Source organism: Anomaloglossus baeobatrachus, chromosome 1 (assembly GCF_048569485.1).
Source record: "Anomaloglossus baeobatrachus isolate aAnoBae1 chromosome 1, aAnoBae1.hap1, whole genome shotgun sequence".
Lineage (NCBI taxonomy): Eukaryota > Metazoa > Chordata > Amphibia > Anura > Aromobatidae > Anomaloglossus > Anomaloglossus baeobatrachus.
In genome coordinates this window covers 202,787,789-202,806,839 of record NC_134353.1, presented here as the reverse complement: position 1 = coordinate 202,806,839, position 19,051 = coordinate 202,787,789, and the positions used below count along the sequence as shown (strand labels likewise).

The 19,051-nt window shown below is 46.6% G+C and overlaps 1 protein-coding gene across 1 annotated transcript in view; it reads left to right on the top strand.

Moving 5' to 3' along the window:
* Nucleotides 1-1,528: 1,528 nt before the first annotated feature.
* The window catches only part of TMEM131L (transmembrane 131 like), a 240,091-nt gene continuing 222,568 nt past the window's right edge, over nt 1,529-19,051 (top strand). The window contains exons 1-2 of the mRNA XM_075347720.1: nt 1,529-1,726; nt 5,130-5,200. Of these exons, the coding sequence (XP_075203835.1) occupies nt 1,609-1,726; nt 5,130-5,200 (189 nt within the window). The 5' untranslated portion in view covers nt 1,529-1,608. The remainder of the gene's footprint in view (nt 1,727-5,129; nt 5,201-19,051) is intronic.

The following is a 19,051-nucleotide window of genomic DNA, read 5'->3' as shown; positions in this document are numbered from 1 at the left end:
GACATAGAAGTATTACTGATGGGTGGCAGACATAGAAGTATTACTGATGGGTGGCAGACATAGGAGTATTACTGATGGGTGGCAGACATAGAAGTATTACTGATGGGTGGCAGACATAGAAGTATTACTGATGGGTGGCAGACATAGAGGTATTACTGATGGGTGGCAGACATAGAAGTATTACTGATGGGTGGCAGACATAGAAGTATTACTGATGGGTGGCAGACATAGAAGTATTACTGATGGGTGGCAGACATAGAAGTATTACTGATGGGTGGCAGACATAGAAGTATTACTGATGGGTGGCAGACATAGAGGTATTACTGATGGGTGGCAGACATAGAAGTATTACTGATGGGTGGCAGACATAGAAGTATTACTGATGGGTGGCAGACATATAAGTATTACTGATGGGTGGCAAACATAGAGGTATTACTGATGGGTGGCAGACATAGGAGTATTACTGATGGGTGGCAGACATAGAAGTGATACTGATGGGTGGCAGACATAGAGGTATTACTGATGGGTGGCAGACATAGAGGTATTACTGATGGGTGGCAGACATAGAGGTATTACTGATGGGTGGCAGACATAGAGGTATTACTGATCGGTGGCAGACATAGACGTATTACTGATGGGTGGCAGACATAGAAGTATTACTGATGGGTGGCAGACATAGAAGTATTACTGATGGGTGGCAGACATAGAAGTATTACTGATGGGTGGCAGACATAGAAGTATTACTGATGGGTGGCAGACATAGAAGTATTACTGATGGGTGGCAGACATAGAAGTATTACTGATGGGTGGCAGACATAGAAGTATTACTGATGGGTGGCAGACATAGAAGTATTACTGATGGGTGGCAGACATAGAAGTATTACTGATGGATGGCAGACATAGAGGTATTACTGATGGGTGGCAGACATAGAAGTATTACTGATGGGTGGCAGACATAGAAGTATTACTGATGGGTGGCAGACATATAAGTATTACTGATGGGTGGCAAACATAGAGGTATTACTGATGGGTGGCAGACAGGAGTATTACTGATGGGTGGCAGACATAGAAGTGATACTGATGGGTGGCAGACATAGAGGTATTACTGATGGGTGGCAGACATAGAGGTATTACTGATGGGTGGCAGGAGAGCTTGTCCTGGGTGGCAGACATAACCTATTGCTGAGGAGCAGGCACAAACCTGTTACTTATGGCTGGTGGACATATTACGTTGGGCACTGTTGTTTATGGGGTCACTCCTGGCACTGTACATGGGGGCAGTAGGCACTGCAGTTGTGACCTGTTAGACACGTCTACTTATATAAATGTGCCCCATTCATTGCTATGGAGAGCTGTGAGGAGTCAGCACAGCCTTAGAGCCCACATTGTCTTTGTGCTGGGCGCCTGCTGCAGCCCCCGTGCCCATTGTTCGGGCTGGCATGGCTTCTCTTTGTGTGGGAGGGACAGCGCCGCCCCGTGGTGCACGCTCTCCGGCAGCGTCTCCCCTCCCCGGCCGCGTTCACACACCTCGCCCCACGTGTGCACGGCGGCCCGCCCGCTCCGCTGTTGCTGCTGACACCCGAGCGAGCACTGAGCCCGAGCAGCAGCATGGCGGGGCCGCTTCTCCCTCACCGGGGCAGCCGCTGCTGCAGCGCCACAGCCGTCAATGTTATGCTGGGGCTCCTCCACGTCTTGCTGCCCTGCTTCCGACAAGGAGGGGGACAAGGTGAGGAATTCATGCGGAGCGCAGAGTGTGGGTGCCCGCTGCCGAGGGGCCCTGCTGCTGGGGTGAAGGAGCGGGATACTGTGAGGAGAGGATACGGGCCTGCCTCCTTCCTCGGATGTTCTGGGCAGATAGCCGGGGCTTGTGCTCTGCTCGCTGCAAACCCACGGAGCCTGGAGTCCGGCTTTGTTCGTGGCAGCGTGCATGATGCCAGTGTGTCAGGGGCTGGATGGTGGGCACTTCTGGGCTGAGCCTGGATATTGAGATCCTGATGATTGGCATCCAAACTTGTAAATATTGTGCTGGCTGCTGGTAGCCATGTGTACCCAGCATCACTTCCTTAGCACATGGGTCACCCGGCCACCGCTGAAGACCAGCAGAGGATGGCCCTCGGGATATGATGCGGGCATGATATTTACTTGTCTGACACCGAAGAATCCTGCTGAGAATGGGAATGATTAGACCTTGTAAATAAGGAAAACCCAAGTAGTGATGGACATTCTGCATCGTCTTCACCAGCACATGCTGCAGAATGTGGCCAGCCTTTATCCCCCTCTGACAACTGGCACAATGTGCACACCATTTGTAAGACAGGCTTTGTCTCCTCTTCCCTAGAGCGTCAGTGTGTAGCCAGCGTGTCCCCAGAATGTCAGTGTGTGTGACCGGCTTGTCTCCTGGTCCCCAGAATGTCAGTGTGTGTGACCGGCTTGTCTCCTGGTCCCCAGAATGTCAGTGTGTGTGACCGGCTTGTCTCCTGGTCCCCAGAATGTCAGTGTGTGTGACCGGCTTGTCTCCTGGTCCCCAGAATGTCAGTGTGTGTGACCGGCTTGTCTCCTGGTCCCCAGAATGTCAGTGTGTGTGACCGGCTTGTCTCCTGGTCCCCAGAATGTCAGTGTGTGTGACCGGCTTGTCTCCTGGTCCCCAGAATGTCAGTGTGTGTGACCGGCTTGTCTCCTGGTCCCCAGAATGTCGGTGTGTGTGTGATTGGCTTGTCTCCTGGTCCCCAGAATGTTGGTGTGTGTGTGTGTGTGATTGGCTTGTCTCCTGGTCCCCAGAATGTTGGTGTGTGTGTGTGTGTGTGATTGGCTTGTCTCCTGGTCCCCAGAATGTTGGTGTGTGTGTGTGTGTGTGTGTGTGATTGGCTTGTCTCCTGGTCCCCAGAATGTTGGTGTGTGACCAGTTTGTCACCTGGTCCCCAATGCACCGTTGTCTGGCCGGGCCGACTTATTTCCTGGTTCCCAGAGCATCAACGTCTGTCCGGCTTGTCTCCTGGTCCCCAGAATGTCAGTGTGTGTTACCGGCTTGTCTCCTGGTCCCCAGAATGTCAGTGTGTGTGACCGGCTTGTCTCCTGGTCCCCAGAATGTCGGTGTGTGTGTGATTGGCTTGTCTCCTGGTCCCCAGAATGTTGGTGTGTGTGTATGTGTGTGATTGGCTTGTCTCCTGGTCCCCAGAATGTTGGTGTGTGTGTGTGTGTGATTGGCTTGTCTCCTGGTCCCCAGAATGTTGGTGTGTGTGTGTGTGTGTGTGTGTGTGATTGGCTTGTCTCCTGGTCCCCAGAATGTTGGTGTGTGACCAGTTTGTCACCTGGTCCCCAATGCACCGTTGTCTGGCCGGGCCGACTTATTTCCTGGTTCCCAGAGCATCAACGTCTGTCCGGCTTGTCTCCTGGTCCCCAGAATGTCAGTGTGTGTGACCGGCTTGTCTCCTGGTCCCCAGAATGTCAGTGTGTGTGACCGGCTTGTCTCCTGGTCCCCAGAATGTCGGTGTGTGTGATTGGCTTGTCTCCTGGTCCCCAGAATGTTGGTGTGTGTGTGTGTGTGTGTGTGATTGGCTTGTCTCCTGGTCCCCAGAATGTTGGTGTGTGTGTGTGTGTGTGTGTGTGATTGGCTTGTCTCCTGGTCCCCAGAATGTTGGTGTGTGACCAGTTTGTCACCTGGTCCCCAATGCACCGTTGTCTGGCCGGGCCGACTTATTTCCTGGTTCCCAGAGCATCAACGTCTGTCCGGCTTGTCTCCTGGTCCCCAGAATGTTGGTGTGTGACTTGCTTGTCTCCTGGTCCCCAGAGCATCAATGTCTGACTTGCTTGTCTCCTGGTCCCCAGAGCATCAATGTCTGACTTGCTTGTCTCCTGGTCCCCAGAGCATCAATGTCTGACTTGCTTGTCTCCTGGTCCCCAGAGCATCAATGTCTGACTGGCTTGTCTCCTGGTCCCCAGAGCATCAATGTCTGACTGGCTTGTCTCCTGGTCCCCAGAGCATCAATGTCTGACTGGCTTGTCTCCTGGTCCCTAGAGCATCAATGTCTGACTGGCTTGTCTCCTGGTCACCAGAGCATCAATGTCTGACTAGCTTGTCTCCTGGTTCCCTGAGCGTCATTGTTTTACCGGCTTGTCTCCTGGTTCCCAGAGCTTCATTGTGTGACCGGCTAGTCTCCATAGCGTCAGTGCATGTCCGACTTTTCTCCTGGTCTTCAGGATGCTAGTGTCCGTGTGTGACCGACGTGTCTATTGGTCCCTGGAGCATCAACACCTGGCCGGCTGGTTTCCTGGTCCCCAGAGCATCAACATCCCACAAGCTGGTCTCCAATTCCTCAGAGAGTCATTGTTTGACCAGCTTGTCTCTTGGTCCTCCGGTTGTCAGTTCGTGACCATTTTGTCTACTGGTCTCCAGAGTGCCAGTGTCCCTGTGTGACCGGCTTGTATCTTGTTCCCTAGAGCATCAACGTCTGGCTGGCTGGTTTCCTGGTCCCCAGAGCATTAATGTCTGGCCGGCTTATCTCCTGGTCCCTAGAATGTCAGTGTATGGCCTGCTTGTCTTGTGTTCCCTAGAATGTCAGTGTGTGTGTGACTGACTTGTCTCTTGTTCCCTAGGATGTCTGTGTGTGACCGGCTTGTGTCCTGGTCCCCAGAGTGTCATTGCTGGGAACGGCTTGTCTCCTGGTCTCCAGGATACCAGTGTCCGTGTGTGACCGGCTTGTCTCCTCGTCTCCAGGATACCAGTGTCCGTGTGTGACCGGCTTGTCTCCTCGTCTCCAGGATGCCAGTGTCCGTGTGTGACCGGCTTGTCTCCTCGTCTCCAGGATGCCAGTGTCCGTGTGTGACCAGCTTGTTTCTTGGTCCCTCGAGCATCAACGTCTGGCTGACTTATCTCCTGGTCCCCAGAATGTCAGTGTATGACCGGCTTGTCTCCTGGTCCCCAGAATGTCAGTGTATGACCGGCTTGTCTCCTGGTCCCTAGGATGTCTGTGTGTGACCGCCTTGTCTCCTGGTCCCCAGAGCGTCATTGTGTGGCCGGTTGCCTGGTGTTTACTTTTATGGTGTACCCAGGAGTAGGCCTTGTATTATTTTGCTTTTGTACTGATGACACCAATAACCTGGGTCTTTTGTCCTGTTTGTGCCACCTCTAGTGATTGAGCCTGTCCCCAGCATGGTGGAGCTGTGGCAAGCAGAAGACGCTGAGCTTATGCTACCCAATCAGGTGAGATGGAGCAGTAACAATGCACTTCACACATCGCCATCACCTTATATTCTGCGATCAGTGGAGACTTTTTTTCTTTTCTCTGCCAGCTGTAATTTTATGGCAGGTATTGGGTTTCCTAAGTATATGACCACTAGCTGTGTTAATGAACTTTGAGGATGCTGTGGCTGTAGGCACACAAGGTCCGGTGTTGGGATAACAATAGGGTGCAATTGTGTGGCAGTGTCATGTAATGGGACGTGATCTGACACCTATGATCGCCAATTATGTTTTCATAGTAGTTGATGTAGTGATAGAGTTGCTATGTTTAGTTGATGTTTGTTTATATAGGGTATAGTGTAGTGGCGTGGGCATGCTTCTTATTAAAAGGAGTGAGGTCAGCTGGCACAATTAGATAAAACAGTTTCTGCTGCCATCTGGTGTGCTGAAGGATTGGGAGAGCCCGTGTAATATGTTTTCTAGTGTGCCCCATAGTTTACTTACTGCTTGTGCCAAGTCACTAGGTCTGCAGCTTCAGAATACGATCACTGAAAAGGGCAAACAAACCCCTTACGTGCCTATATTCCTGACACATGCATGTTCCTTTATGTAACATTATGTTCACTTGCTACTCTCTATTAAAGGGGTTGTTCAGATATATAAAGCTCAGATTGGCTGGGATCCCATGGCTCTGAAGTACTTATTCCAAGAAAGGCTTTTCCTGATGCAGCCATAAATGGTGGTGAATATGAAATCAAACAAATGAGGTTTATTATTAACCTGTGATAGGTTAGAGGCAGCCGAAAACTTATTAGAAGGCCTGTTTCACACACATTAGTGTTTCGGGCCGTGATGCTCAGACTAGCCGCAGATGTCCTGAGCTCTGCAGCCTCACATTTGCTTATGAGGATGCCGAATTCAGGTCAGGAGAGCCGGAGCCAATCTGTACATCATCGTGCGGAAATATGGATGGGTGAAACCAGCCTAAGGGTACTCTTTTGTAGGCCATGGATATATCTAAGGCAAACCTTTGCAGAAATGTTCAGTAGAAGACCATCCGTGTTACCATGTATTCCTTTTACTTATTTTGTGCCAACACATTCCTTAGTATAGGTTGCAGTCCTCTGCCACTCTCCCCAAAGGAGCTTGCATTCTAATTTGTAGTAGAAAGCCATTTATCTTCAGTGGGTATTTGTTATTCCCTATCCACAGGTTAACGTCTCGATCACTGGGTATCTTGACTGGTGGCACTCCCACAATACCAAATGGAGTGCGGGGTTGATCTTGTGCACCTGTGCTCCATTCATTTTTAATAGGACTACCAGAGATGGCCAAGAGCGACACTTGGCTGGTCTTCGTCACACCTATAAGAATGATTCAAAAGACAGAGTGCATGATTGACTTCCTCTCCACTCATACGAGGCTCTTCAGAGACTCTGCTCTTGAAATTCATGAGGTCCCAGAGGTTGGACGCCCAATAATCAGAAAGTTTCCTGCTTTTCTATGGATCGAGGTTAATTTTCAACCTTGAGTACTCCTTTAAGGGCCTGTAAGACGGTGTATGGGGGTCCTGTAACCTGGAGTCGTGCTGACTCTGCTTATCTATATGATTCTATAGTTTACAGTGTTTCTAGGAAAAATAATTGTCACAAAAAACAAACTACCCAGAAAAGAGTGCCGACGTGCAAACCCCATGTGGATCTTACCTCGGATGACCTTTCGTTGTTAGACTCCAGTAACCTCCGCCAGACAGTTCTGCTCTATTATACATTGTGAGGGGACAGACCCTCCATACAGTTTCTGCATAAGATGGATTGGGACCCTAGGATCTTATCTGCTTCCTATGGACGTCAGTAACTGGGCTCTGGGTAGAGGGGACTTCGCTGCTGTTGTTTAACCATTCACATTACAAGTAACATTACTTTCCAGTTGGAATCATTTTGCCGTCTCCCTCCCCATCTCTGCTTGTTCTATAGCTTTTCTACTAAAATTTTGAAACACTGAAGTATTTTAATAGAACAGAGACCATAAGGCTATGTGTCCACGGTAGAATGTTGCTGCGGATTTTTCTGCATGAAAATCCGCGGCTTTCCTGCAAAATCCGCACCTTTTCAAAGGTGCGGATTTACCCCGGAATTGCCGCGGATTTTGGTGCGGATTTTTTTTTTTCCCCATTCTGAGGCCAAAATCCGGATCAAAATCCGCAACAATAATTGACATGTTGCAGATTTTTCCAGATCAAAATCCGCACCAAATCCGCCGCGGAAAAATCCGCAGCATGGGCACAGCATTTCCAAAATGCCATAGAAATGGCTGGGAAGTGCCGCTGCTGCAGATTTTCGGAAAATCCGAGGCTTTTCCGCGAGAAATCCGCGGCAAAATCCGCGCAATTTCCGCAGCGTGGGCACATAGCCTAAATATTTTGAAGCTTTCTTTGTTATAAACATTCGTATATAAATTGCATAATGTGAGCAAAATGATAACAAGGTCAAATGCCATCTCTAACAAGCAGTATCGCATTAATCACTTGCAGACGTGTTTGTCTTCAGAGTTGTTGGCAGTCAGCGTCTCTGGACTTGCGCTGTGAAGACCTCATGTAATACTATACTTTGCCTATACGTTTGCTCACAGCTATTTAAAATGAAGGTTTGCTTCTGTACTGCTGGAGATGTTTACAATTAGAAATGATTGATTTGATTTTCACTGGTCTCGTCCTATGTGGCTGCCGTACTTCATATCTGTGCCTGGCATCCTGCGCCCCACAATGTTATGGCACTGGATGAGGCCTAATCTGTAGGCCTCACCCAATGTCGTGATGTGCACCGCGTCTTTACAGTAAGGGTCTTGGTAAGGCAAAGGCACCCAGCATGTCGGGTAGACATGCTCCTTCCTTGGAGGACCTGACAGGACGCTGAACCAGGGCAGCGGGAAAAGAATTGTTCCTGTCTAATCTAGTGTATTTCTATTGGTAGCTGTTTACTATACCAGGCAGGTATTAAAATACTTCACATCTTATCCTTACTTTAGAGACACCTTAAAGGGAACCTGTCATCAGAAATTTTGCACTAAACCTAAAAGATTCCCCCTCTGCAGCTCCTGGGTTGCATTCTAGCAAGGTTCCTGTTTATCTTGTGCCCCCTTTCTGACCAAAATAAAGACTTTATAAAGTGGTACCTTTTTTGTATTCAAATCTTGATAATGGTACACGGGGGTGGGCTCTCTAGTGTCCTCCTGTCGCTTTAGGCCGTCCCCATCACGCAGTTTCAAAGAGGTGACGTGAGGTAAGCTGGCCAGCGCTTGCGCAGAACGGTGGATGCGGCGGTGAAAGCGCGAGCACGAGATTATGGGCGGGTACTTGCTGATGAAAATCACAGCGCCACCCATAATCTCACGCCTGTGCAACACGTCACCAGCGGTCACACTGTGCACATTGCACAGTCCCGCGAGAGGGGCACGGCGCATGCGCGAGATTATGGGCGGCGCTGTGATTTTCATCAGCAAGGCAAGAAACTCCTTCCATTTCAGTATGATCACTTGCACAGTGCTTCTTGGGATGTTTAAAGTTTTGTAACCAAATCTGGCTTTAAACCTCTGCACAACAGTATCACGGACCTGCCTGTTGTGTTCCTTGGTCTTCATGATGCTATCTATGCTTTAAACAGAACACAGACTATCACAGAGCAGGTGCATTTATATGGAGACTAGATTACACACAGGTGGATTCTATTTATCATCAGTCATTTAGGACAACATTGGATCATTCAGAGATCCTCAATGAACTTCTGGAGTGAGTTTGCTGCACTGAAAGTAAAGGGGATGAATAATATTACACACCCCAATTTTCAGTTATTTTTTAAAGCATTTTAAAATAAGCAATAAATTTCGTTCAATGTCACAATTGTGTCCCACTTGTTGATTCTTCACCATAACATTAACGTTTTTATCTTTTATGTTTGAAGCCTGAAATGGTTGAAAAATTCAAGGGGGCCAAATACTTTCGCAAGGCACTGTAACAGAATACTCAGTAGAGACGCGAAAATAAAATAAGAGTAAAAATTGTCCACTTTTGACTGGGTGACAAGTTGTTGTTTTTTTTTTTTTTTAAATTGCACATGGCGGCATGACAATTAGTTCTCTGAAATAATACCCCAAAATGGTTCCATTTATGACCTTCAACAATTAAGTTAATAAAAACCTGACAGCTTCCGTATCCCCCCTAAACTGCCAACATGAATGTATGACAACCTTTTCCTTCATTCTTAACGGCCCCTTTATGTGGCTTAGTGATTGCTGAATTAATATAGAATTAACTTTGAAGCTGCACTCACTCTATGGCGTTGATTACTCCGGACTAATCCCCCATCTAATCTTGTAATAACGCTCCTGTGCACTTACGCTGCATGATTTAAGAGTGATGTCACCAATAGTTCTTTGCAAATATTGCGCATTCTCGCGATGTTTTCCCTTCTGTGGGAATGCGCAATGGGTGTATGTCCTCGGAGCGCTGCACGTGTCCACGGAGGCGGCAGTTAGGCTGCACTAGGACGGCGTGGAGTATCTCCACATTTACTATCCGTAAATGTAGTAACGGTCTTACAGACCCCTTATCCGTCCAATAATAATAATATTTACATCGTTTTTTTTTTTTTTGGATTATAAATGTGGAGCTCCTTTACGACTACCCGAGTCCGGCATTACTGCTGCCTCTGGCCCTGCGAGGTGCGCCATTGAAGCTGGAGATGTATTCATTCCCAGAGAGGGAAAACATCACACGCATGCACATTATTTGTTCTTGCAAATCATGTCGCTTAAGTGCCTAGGGGCATGCTTACATGATTAGAGGGAGGTAATGAACACCACCCAACTCGTCAATCACTAGTTTTCAAGTGTGATTGCTTCTTCAAAGTCAATTTTATATTTCACGTTCAACAAACCACATAAAGCGGCCTGTTAGAAAGCAGAAAAAGGTTGCTATGTGTACATGGTGGGTGTTTAGGGGGGGCTAGGGCAGGTGTTAGGTTTCCCTGCATCAACTTCTGATTCCCTGCAAATAGCTTCCAAGTGCTGTCTGCAGATTACAGATGTAACTTTTTGCAGCCTATATTCTGTGAATATGGTGAACGTGCAGACCCTCTCTCTCCATTCATCTGATATTTGTGTCCTGCTGTAGACAACTTGGAGAAACTCAAGTCTCTCAGGTTTTTAAAGGAAACCGTTCTAGTAGTCGATAATTATTAAATTGCTTATAACTCAGACCTAAGGTGTATGGCCATGGTACAAAGGAGTGTACATGGGCTCTCAGTGGTAGGAGCAGAGTAAGCTTCTGGTAGCGAGCGCTAATCTATCTGGTGAGCCATCACTGGCTTCTTATTATTGGCATTGGCCCCTGTTAATCGGCTTTTATGCAGCATTTTGGTTTATTTGTGAATGTTCTGCACAGTATAGGTTTGATATGAGTAAGTCTAAGCCCCTGTAGGCAGGAAATGCAGACCAACAGGTTGGAACTGCTTACAAGAATTGCATTTTTCCACACACATACGTAATAAAGTGATATATCACGCCTTTATCATATGCACATACCAGACCCTATGGCAAATGAATGTTGCCCTTGGTGTGTTACCTGAGCTGGGACCACGTGACGCCAGCCCAGCCCTGGCAGGCTGCAGCACCACGCTGCCAGATAAGATTATGGCGGGGTGGAGTGGGACCTGTTTAGTGACTAGCTATCTGTTTGCCTAGTGCACACATTAAGATACTCAGTTCTGTCATTTGTATGTCATTGCCATTGGCCCCGTGCTGAGTAGTGGTTTCTGCGAGTCTCCGGCATTGTTTCAGGTAGCAGATTTGGGCACTGTGGCTTGTTACCAGAGCAGATGTCCTTTTGTGCAATTACTTTTATTGTGTAGAGCGGCATTCAGCGAGTGTGTGGTAAAGAAAGAGCTTGGTTCCTTCCAGTGCCACTGAAAGGCTCTGTTTCTTCATTGCGTTTTCTTTTAATGCCTTGGCGACTTTTGTCTAATGCGAGCTAGGAGGAGCTGTGTAACCTAATGGACACTTTCCAAGCTGAAGGTTTTGTCACGGCTTTGTAGAAGGTGCCTGACGTAAGATCGTATCACTGGAGGGGCGAATAAACTTCATGTGAGCTGTATACCCTGAAATACGTGAACACTAGAAGCTTAGACGTGAAAGCTCATAGGGTTCATGGCCGCTAATCCTGGATTTAGCTAATTGCTAATACACTTTTAATTGCCGTAAGCTGAAATAATACAATTTCTTACAACAACTGTACTGGAAGGGAAAGTAGTCCATAGACCCTCACACAGACCTTCATAAAGAGTTATCTGATGGCGGTTCCTTTGTCTTTTTAGAAGTCCCTGATCCCCGCTAGAATGCTGGCTGTTTGCAGTACCACTTTCCACCGTTTAGGCTTATGCCAATTACATCTTGTGACAATGGTGTGTGCACGGCGGCTGAAGTAACCCCATCATCGTTAGTGTAATTGTGCGCGAGCTGTCACACAAAGGACGAGCACGCTTACTGTATTCCCCTTCCCATAGTGGAGGGAGGAGCAGAAGATAAGGCCCCGCCGTACTCCCTAAATACCAGCACAAGGAGCGAAGCCTGCACTCATTGTCATTCTGCATGGCTGCTGGAGGGGCTGAACAAAAGGCTGCCAGCTCTACTTGAATATGTTAGATATGGCTTTTAATAATCTTTGTGAAATCTTTCCAGCAGAACAAGCGAGCGTCCTACAGCCTCATTAATAGAATTAGCTGATTTCTACTGCTGATGTTGTAATTAGAGGACAGGGAACGGTTGGACAAGCTCCTTTGTTTGGAGGTGAAGGATGCCCCATTGTTGTCGCCTTTCAGCTTTTGTGAGGATCATCCAGCAAATGTATTTCAAGTTTTGTCTCATGCGTTCTATATTTTATTAATTATAAAGCGACTCTCTTGATTAAGTGATTTCATTACTGGATCATTTCCTTATTGCAGACAGTAGGAAAAGTAGTCAGGAGCCAATTATCTACATGGATTATAAGGGAGCTCCAAATACTGGAGGAATGGATGGAGGAGGAACAGAGAGGTTCCCGGCACGTCTTTAACCTCTTAATGACCCGTACTGTTTGGTCATAGTGACCGGCTAGGTTTCTGTTTCATTTTGTCTTGTTGCATTTAATAAGTCATAGTATTTTCTTTTTTTTTTTTTTTTAATTTGTGTGGGAGTTATTTTTTTAATTCCTGTATACGGGTGTACATACAGATTGTATAATCGCTAGAATTTTTTTTGTGTGAACGGTATCAATCATCGAAATAACCTGCTTCAGTAATTCTTAAGTTTTTACCATTCTATTGATGATGTTTATAACATTATTGTGTGTGTGTGTGTGTGTGTGTGTGTGTGTGTGTGTGTGTGCGCGCGCGCATATATAGATAGAGAATTACGTTTGTATATATAATCTATCAGTTTGTCTTTGGACTCTGAGGAAACCGAAGAACCTGGAGGAAATCCAGGCAAACACGGGGAGAACATACAGACTCCTTGCAGATGTTGTCCTTCGTGGGATTTGAACTCGGGACCCTAGCGCTGAAAAGCCAACATGGAAGCCAGCTGATCGGTGGGGGTCCTATGTCTGGACCTGCTACTGATCCACAGAATGGGACTCTTGAGTGTACTTTCTGAATGGAGTGATTGGACCGCATGGAAGGTAACGCTGCCTGCATTGTCTGTGAGATTGTTGACTACAATTCTCAGCTATCTCCAGCAAACCCATAGCCAATGAAAGGAGCAGTGGTACATGTGCACGGCTATCAGTCCATTCAAACTGTACAATACAGAGCCCCATTTTTTGGACTGATCTGGTCTCAGAAATTAGGCACATAATAATCATCTAGTTATCAGCTACACTGTTACTAGTGATGAGCGAGCTCTACATGCTCTGGTGCACGGCACTTGTAACAAGGAGTTTGACGCTCTCCTGGGTTCGACTCCTGTACCTAGTATAATGGAAGACATTCCTGAAAAATGCTCAAGTTCCCCCGTTGGCTACCATTATACACGGTACACGAGTTGAGCCCGTCCGAGCGTCAAACCCCTTGTTACGAGTACAGAGCATGGTAGGGCTCGCTCATCACTATTGCTCACATATCGCTTGGATGTGCTTTAAATGGCTGACTAATAGGTGTCTGCGGCTCTTGCTAGAATGAAGAAGCAGGAGTCCCAGCCCCTTTAAGAAGAAAACCTTTCACTGAGCCCCTTCTAGAGGCAGATTACACAGTTTAGGAGATTGTGACCTCCTCACCAAAGTAGTGTACATGCTGCGGGGTCTTCTGTCCGTGGTTTCCTGTTCTGTTGTTACAGTTCCCACGTTGTGCCTGGCAGATCACCCAGTAGATTACATAGCTATGACAATCTATATACTCGCTATAGACTTCTGTGTCTTATCTCAATAGTTGCTTAAAATGAGAAGCCACTTCCTGTGAGTGTAGAAACCCAAAGCATTGTTGGTTTCCTATTAACATTTTGTTGTTAAACTACTTCCTTTTTTTGAGCCCAAAGTGTATATTCTTATATGAAGTGCTCCACGCTATACCTATACGGAGCTGTCCTGAAGAGCCGTCTTGGCTAGGAGACCGAAAACATTCAAGCCACTGAACTGGAGATTGTGCACCTATTTACACAGCAATGCCAAGTGTTCAGTCACCAACGCAGAGCACGGACAGCTTCATGTGCATGAAGAAGCCATGACAATAAGCAGCGATACTGATTGTGCTATTTTATAGCTTTCTTGACAGTGACTGGGGATTATCATGGGCAGGGCAGTCAGCAGGAATTTCTGGGCCCTATAAAGCCAAGACATCTGGGCCCCAGCCACTGCATACTAGACACAGTATACATATCGCTCCCATATTAGACTCGCACCGCACACCTATTAGACACATAGCACACACCACTCATGCATTAGATGCATACAACACACACACTGCTCACATATTAGACACATGTAACTCACCTTTAAGGCTATGTGTCCACGCTGCGAAAATGCGCGGATTTTGCCGCGGATTTCTCACGGAAAAGCCACGGATTTCCCCAAAATCTGCAGCAGCGGCACTTCCCAGCCATTTCTATGGCTTTTTGGAAATGCTGTGCCCATGCTGCGGATTTTTCCGCGGCGGATTTGGTGCGGATTTTGATCCAGAAAAATCTGCAACATGTCAATTATTGTTGCGGATTTTGATCCGGATTTTGGCTTCAGAATTGGGGAAAAAAAAAAATCCGCACCAAAATCCACGGCAATCCCGTGGTAAATCCGCACCTTTGAAAAGGTGCGGATTTTGCGGGAAAGCCGCGGATTTTCATGCAGAAAAATCCGCAGCAACATTCTACCGTGGGCACATAGCCTTAGGCTCTGTTCACATCTGTTTTTTCTGTTTTAAGAACAGACCTACAGAATTCATGCCCTAAACTGATCCTCGGCATAACTGATGCAGAGGGGACACACTGATTATTATGGGGTACATCTGGTGTTACTGTTTAGAACAGAAGAAAAGTGCGTCATGCAAAACTTTTTCTCCTTTTTTAAAAACTGACACACTACAGAGCCCATACGGCCCAAATAGCAATCATTGGGGCCCTCTACTTCCAGTATATAACAAAAGTGAGTACACCCCTCACATTTTTGTAAATATTTTATCTTTTGATGGTACAATACTGAAGATATGACACTTTGATACAATGCAGCTTGTGTAAAAGTGTAAATTTGGTGCCCTCTAATAACTCAACACACAGCCATCAATGTCTTTGCTGCTGGAAACAAAAGTGAGTACACCCCTAAGTGAAAATAGCCAAATTGTGCTCAACATAGAAAATATATTATGTGGCCATCATTATTTTTCAAGCACTGCCTTAACTCTCTTGGGCATGGAGTGTACTAGAACTTCACAGGAGCCACTGCAATCCTCTTCTATTCTCCATGATATCGTGGAACTGGTAGATATTGGAGAGCTCCAACACCTTCTGTTTGAGGATGCCCGAAAGATGCTTAATAGAGTTTTCGTCTGGAGACATGCTTGGCCACTCCAGCACCTTTACCCTCAGTTTGTTTAGTTAAGGCAGTGGTCGTCTTGGAGGTGTGTTTGAGGTCATCATCATGTTGGAATACTGCTATGCGGCCCAGTTTCCGAAGGGAGAGAATCATGCGCTGCTGCATTATGTCACCGTACATGTTGGTGTTGATTGTTCCTTCAATGAACTGTAGCTCCCCACAGTCGGCAGCATTCCTGCAACCGCAAACCATGACGCTCCCACCACTATGATTGACTGTAGGAAAGACACTTTTCTTTGTACTCCTCTGATTGCCACCACACTCTTGACATCATCTGAACTAAATAAGTGTATCTTGGTCTCAGCAGACCAGAGAACATGGTTCCAGTAATCCATGTCCTGAATCTGTTTGTCTTCAGCAAACTGTGGGCTTTTTTGTGCATTTTCTTTACAAGAGGCTTCCTTGTGGGATGACAGCCTTGCAGACCAATTTGATGCCGTTTGCAGCGTATGGTCTCACAGTGGGGAAAATAAGAAAATAAGTATTTGATCCACTTCCAATTTTGCAAGCTTTCTCACCTACAAAGTATGGAGAGGTCTGTAATTTTTATCATAAGTACACTTGGACTATGACATACAGAATCCCCCAAAAGTTCAGAAAGTCACAATGTATGATTTTCAAATAATTAATTTGCACTTTATTGCATGAAATAATTTCAAAAAACAGCATGCGGTCCTCCCCAATTTTGATACCCACCCATGATAAAGCCTGACAGCTGGGGGCTGGTATTCTCAGGCTGTAGAGACCCATGCTTATAGGGCCGCCCACATCCTAAAAATAGCAGCCTGCAGCTGCGCTTTACCCGCCTCTTCCCAATTGCCCTTGTGCCGTGGTAATTGGCGGTAATAAGGGGGTTAATGTTGGCTGCCACTAAGCCATAGCTTAGTAATGGGAGGCATGTATTTCTAATTTGTAAGTAGAAAGAAATAAAGAATTTTTTTGGAGTTTTGTGCTTATTTGAAATAAAAGACAAAAAAGTTATCCTCTTTCACCACTTTATTAACCTTCGAACACCCCTGCAGGTCTGACAATAATCCTCACGAGGTCCTACGAAGATTCCAGCTCTGCTACACCTGAATTCACACCGAATTCACTCAGAATATGACCGCCCACTGTGGGGTTCAGGCAGAGAATGAATGAGCCTTGCGATCAGTGGTGACATCACTCAGGTGATTTGCGGTCACAGTGGGATGTAATCTACTCTGATTTGCAGTCACAGCGGCTACATAATCTACTCTCCTCAGCCTGTTTCCCCGCTGCTCTGATCTGTACTGTGTACTGAGAGACAGCTGATGCAATGTGGTGACGTCATAGTGCCTGTTGTGCTCAAAGTAACACAGCACAGAGATGGAAGAAGGAGGTGATAGTACACTGAGCCATCATTGTTTTCACAAGTATTTGGATCCTGAGGATGCAGATACCGATGAAAGTGAGATGGTGGACGGGGGTGCATTTGAAAAAGATGAATGCCGCCAGAACGGAGGCCAGTCTGTGTGACTCTTGACTCCATGTAAGTGAAGGGCTCTGTAGGGAGTCCAGTCAGAAACCCCCCATTACTGATAATCAGAGAGCACAGTATTTAAGTGAACCAAGCCCATCACCGCTTAGATCTTCACTTCTGGGACTACTTTATGAAAATGACATTAGATGTGGCACACAATGGCTGTGGTAGATGGGAATCTAACATTTATAGACTAAACTTCCTGTGAAATAATAGTGCGGTAATGCCGGGTAACTGTAAACGTGAGGTAAGAGGACCTGTACTACATCTGGAAAACGTCAATTTTGACGTGTGTATGCAAAAAATACTCATATGGTAATGTCTTGCACACATGAACAGAAATATTTACCTGAGCTGTTCTCCCACGAGACCTTTTTTCATTGTTGCATTCCAAGAGCCATAATTTTTATTTTCTTTATATTCATTGAAAACTTGTATTAACTTATTAAGGGGCAGAGGGGAAAGTGCAATTCAAGGCTGGAATGACTTTCATATGACCATTATGGGTGTGTGAAGACCAATTCTGCTTTCACACAATGTCTGTGTGCTTTCTGGTTTTACTGCGTTTCATTGATACATATAAATTATTGAATGTTCTTAGTGAGAGGAACAAAATTATAATCTTGTGATACCTTTTAATGGCTAACTAATATAAAATAAAGTGATGTTACAAAGCAAGCTTTCGAGACATCTCAGGTCCCTTCATCAGGCATGGTATGACAAAATATCTGAAGAAACACAAATATATGCACAGAGCAGAGGGATGGCATAATAAAAGACATTTAAACAAACAAACACTGAGCTTAGAAAGGGAATCCTTAATTAGCTTTGATTAGTGGTGTGAGAGTTTTATTGTCCCAATATCCATGTAGGATCAGAGGTCTGGTGAGTGTCTGGAATAGACTCCTCAGATTTTGTAATGGGCCATACATCCTCCTGACAGGTTGAGTCCTGTGTCCACAGAGTTGTAACTAAAAATGATTGATACATATACACATCAGATTTAAAAACTGATCTTCAATGAGACTCAGAACATGTCCTGTTCTCATCTAAGTCTGATATTAACACCTTCACACATATGGGTTAAAGTGTATGCCTGCCTTCAGATGTATATGCAGGGCTGCAGCTGGCTGCTCACTTCCTCTAGATTACTTATAAGGCTAGGTTCACATTTCCGTCAATTTCTATCAGTCACAATCCGCGGCTCTGGTAAACAACGGAATCCGTTTGGCGGATTCCGTTGTTCCCATAGACTTGTATGAGGGGCGGATTGTGACTGATGCTGCGTTGCATCCTCCGCCCGACTGATCAGTCGTGGAATGACTGACCACCGGGCGGAAGGAGCGCAGCCTGTAACGTTTTTTTGAGCAGCGCAATTAGTAGGATTTCGCTGCCCATGCTCTCTGGCTCCCTGCACACGTAACCAAGGTAAATATCGGGTAACCAAGCAAAGTGTGCAGGGAGCCCGACACTTACCCGCTCGACTTCGCCCCCTCCCGCACTCCGCATGTACACTCGCACACACACTCACTCACCTGTCCCAAGCCATGCAGTCACCGACACTGACGTCCTCGGCGCCATGGCCCCACTCTGCTCCACCCACCCTGCACTCCGCCCCCGACCCCCACACACATTCTCTGCGGATGAACGATCAGCTGATCACCCGGCGGCCGGCTCCTGTGAGCGATCAGCTGTTCACCCGGCGGCCGGCACCTTATGAGCGATCACGCTCTCATTAGCCGGCCGCCGGGAGATCATCTGTTCGCTCTCAAAAGCTGGCCGGCTATTGTGAACGATCAGCTGATCGCTCTCTCTTTTACAACTGAGTCCGACAATGAATTCTAATTCTTGTCATCCGTTGTACAACGCATCAGTCACAAGCGTCAAGCAACGCATGTGACTGATGCAAAACAACGGAAATGTGAACCTAGCCTAAGTCTGAAGGTGTTGGACGGTGAAGACGGTGCTGATTGGGCACGGGACTTACGGGATGGAACGTAGCAACCTCACATGTGAACATATATGCGGGGCTGCGGCTGTCTGCTTGCTTTCTCTTGAATACTTTATATTTCTCAAGGTGCGAAACGGCGATGATGGTGAAAGTGCGATATTGCCTTCACTTATGCACTGCCTCAATAGTTCTCTATAGGGGGAAAAGTCCGGCACCCACATCGTTTTCATTTATGGGGAACAATTGATGTTTTGCACTAATAAGGTGTGTACATCAAAATTGTCCTGTCTGGTGTTTTCTGAGCGCCCATGTTGT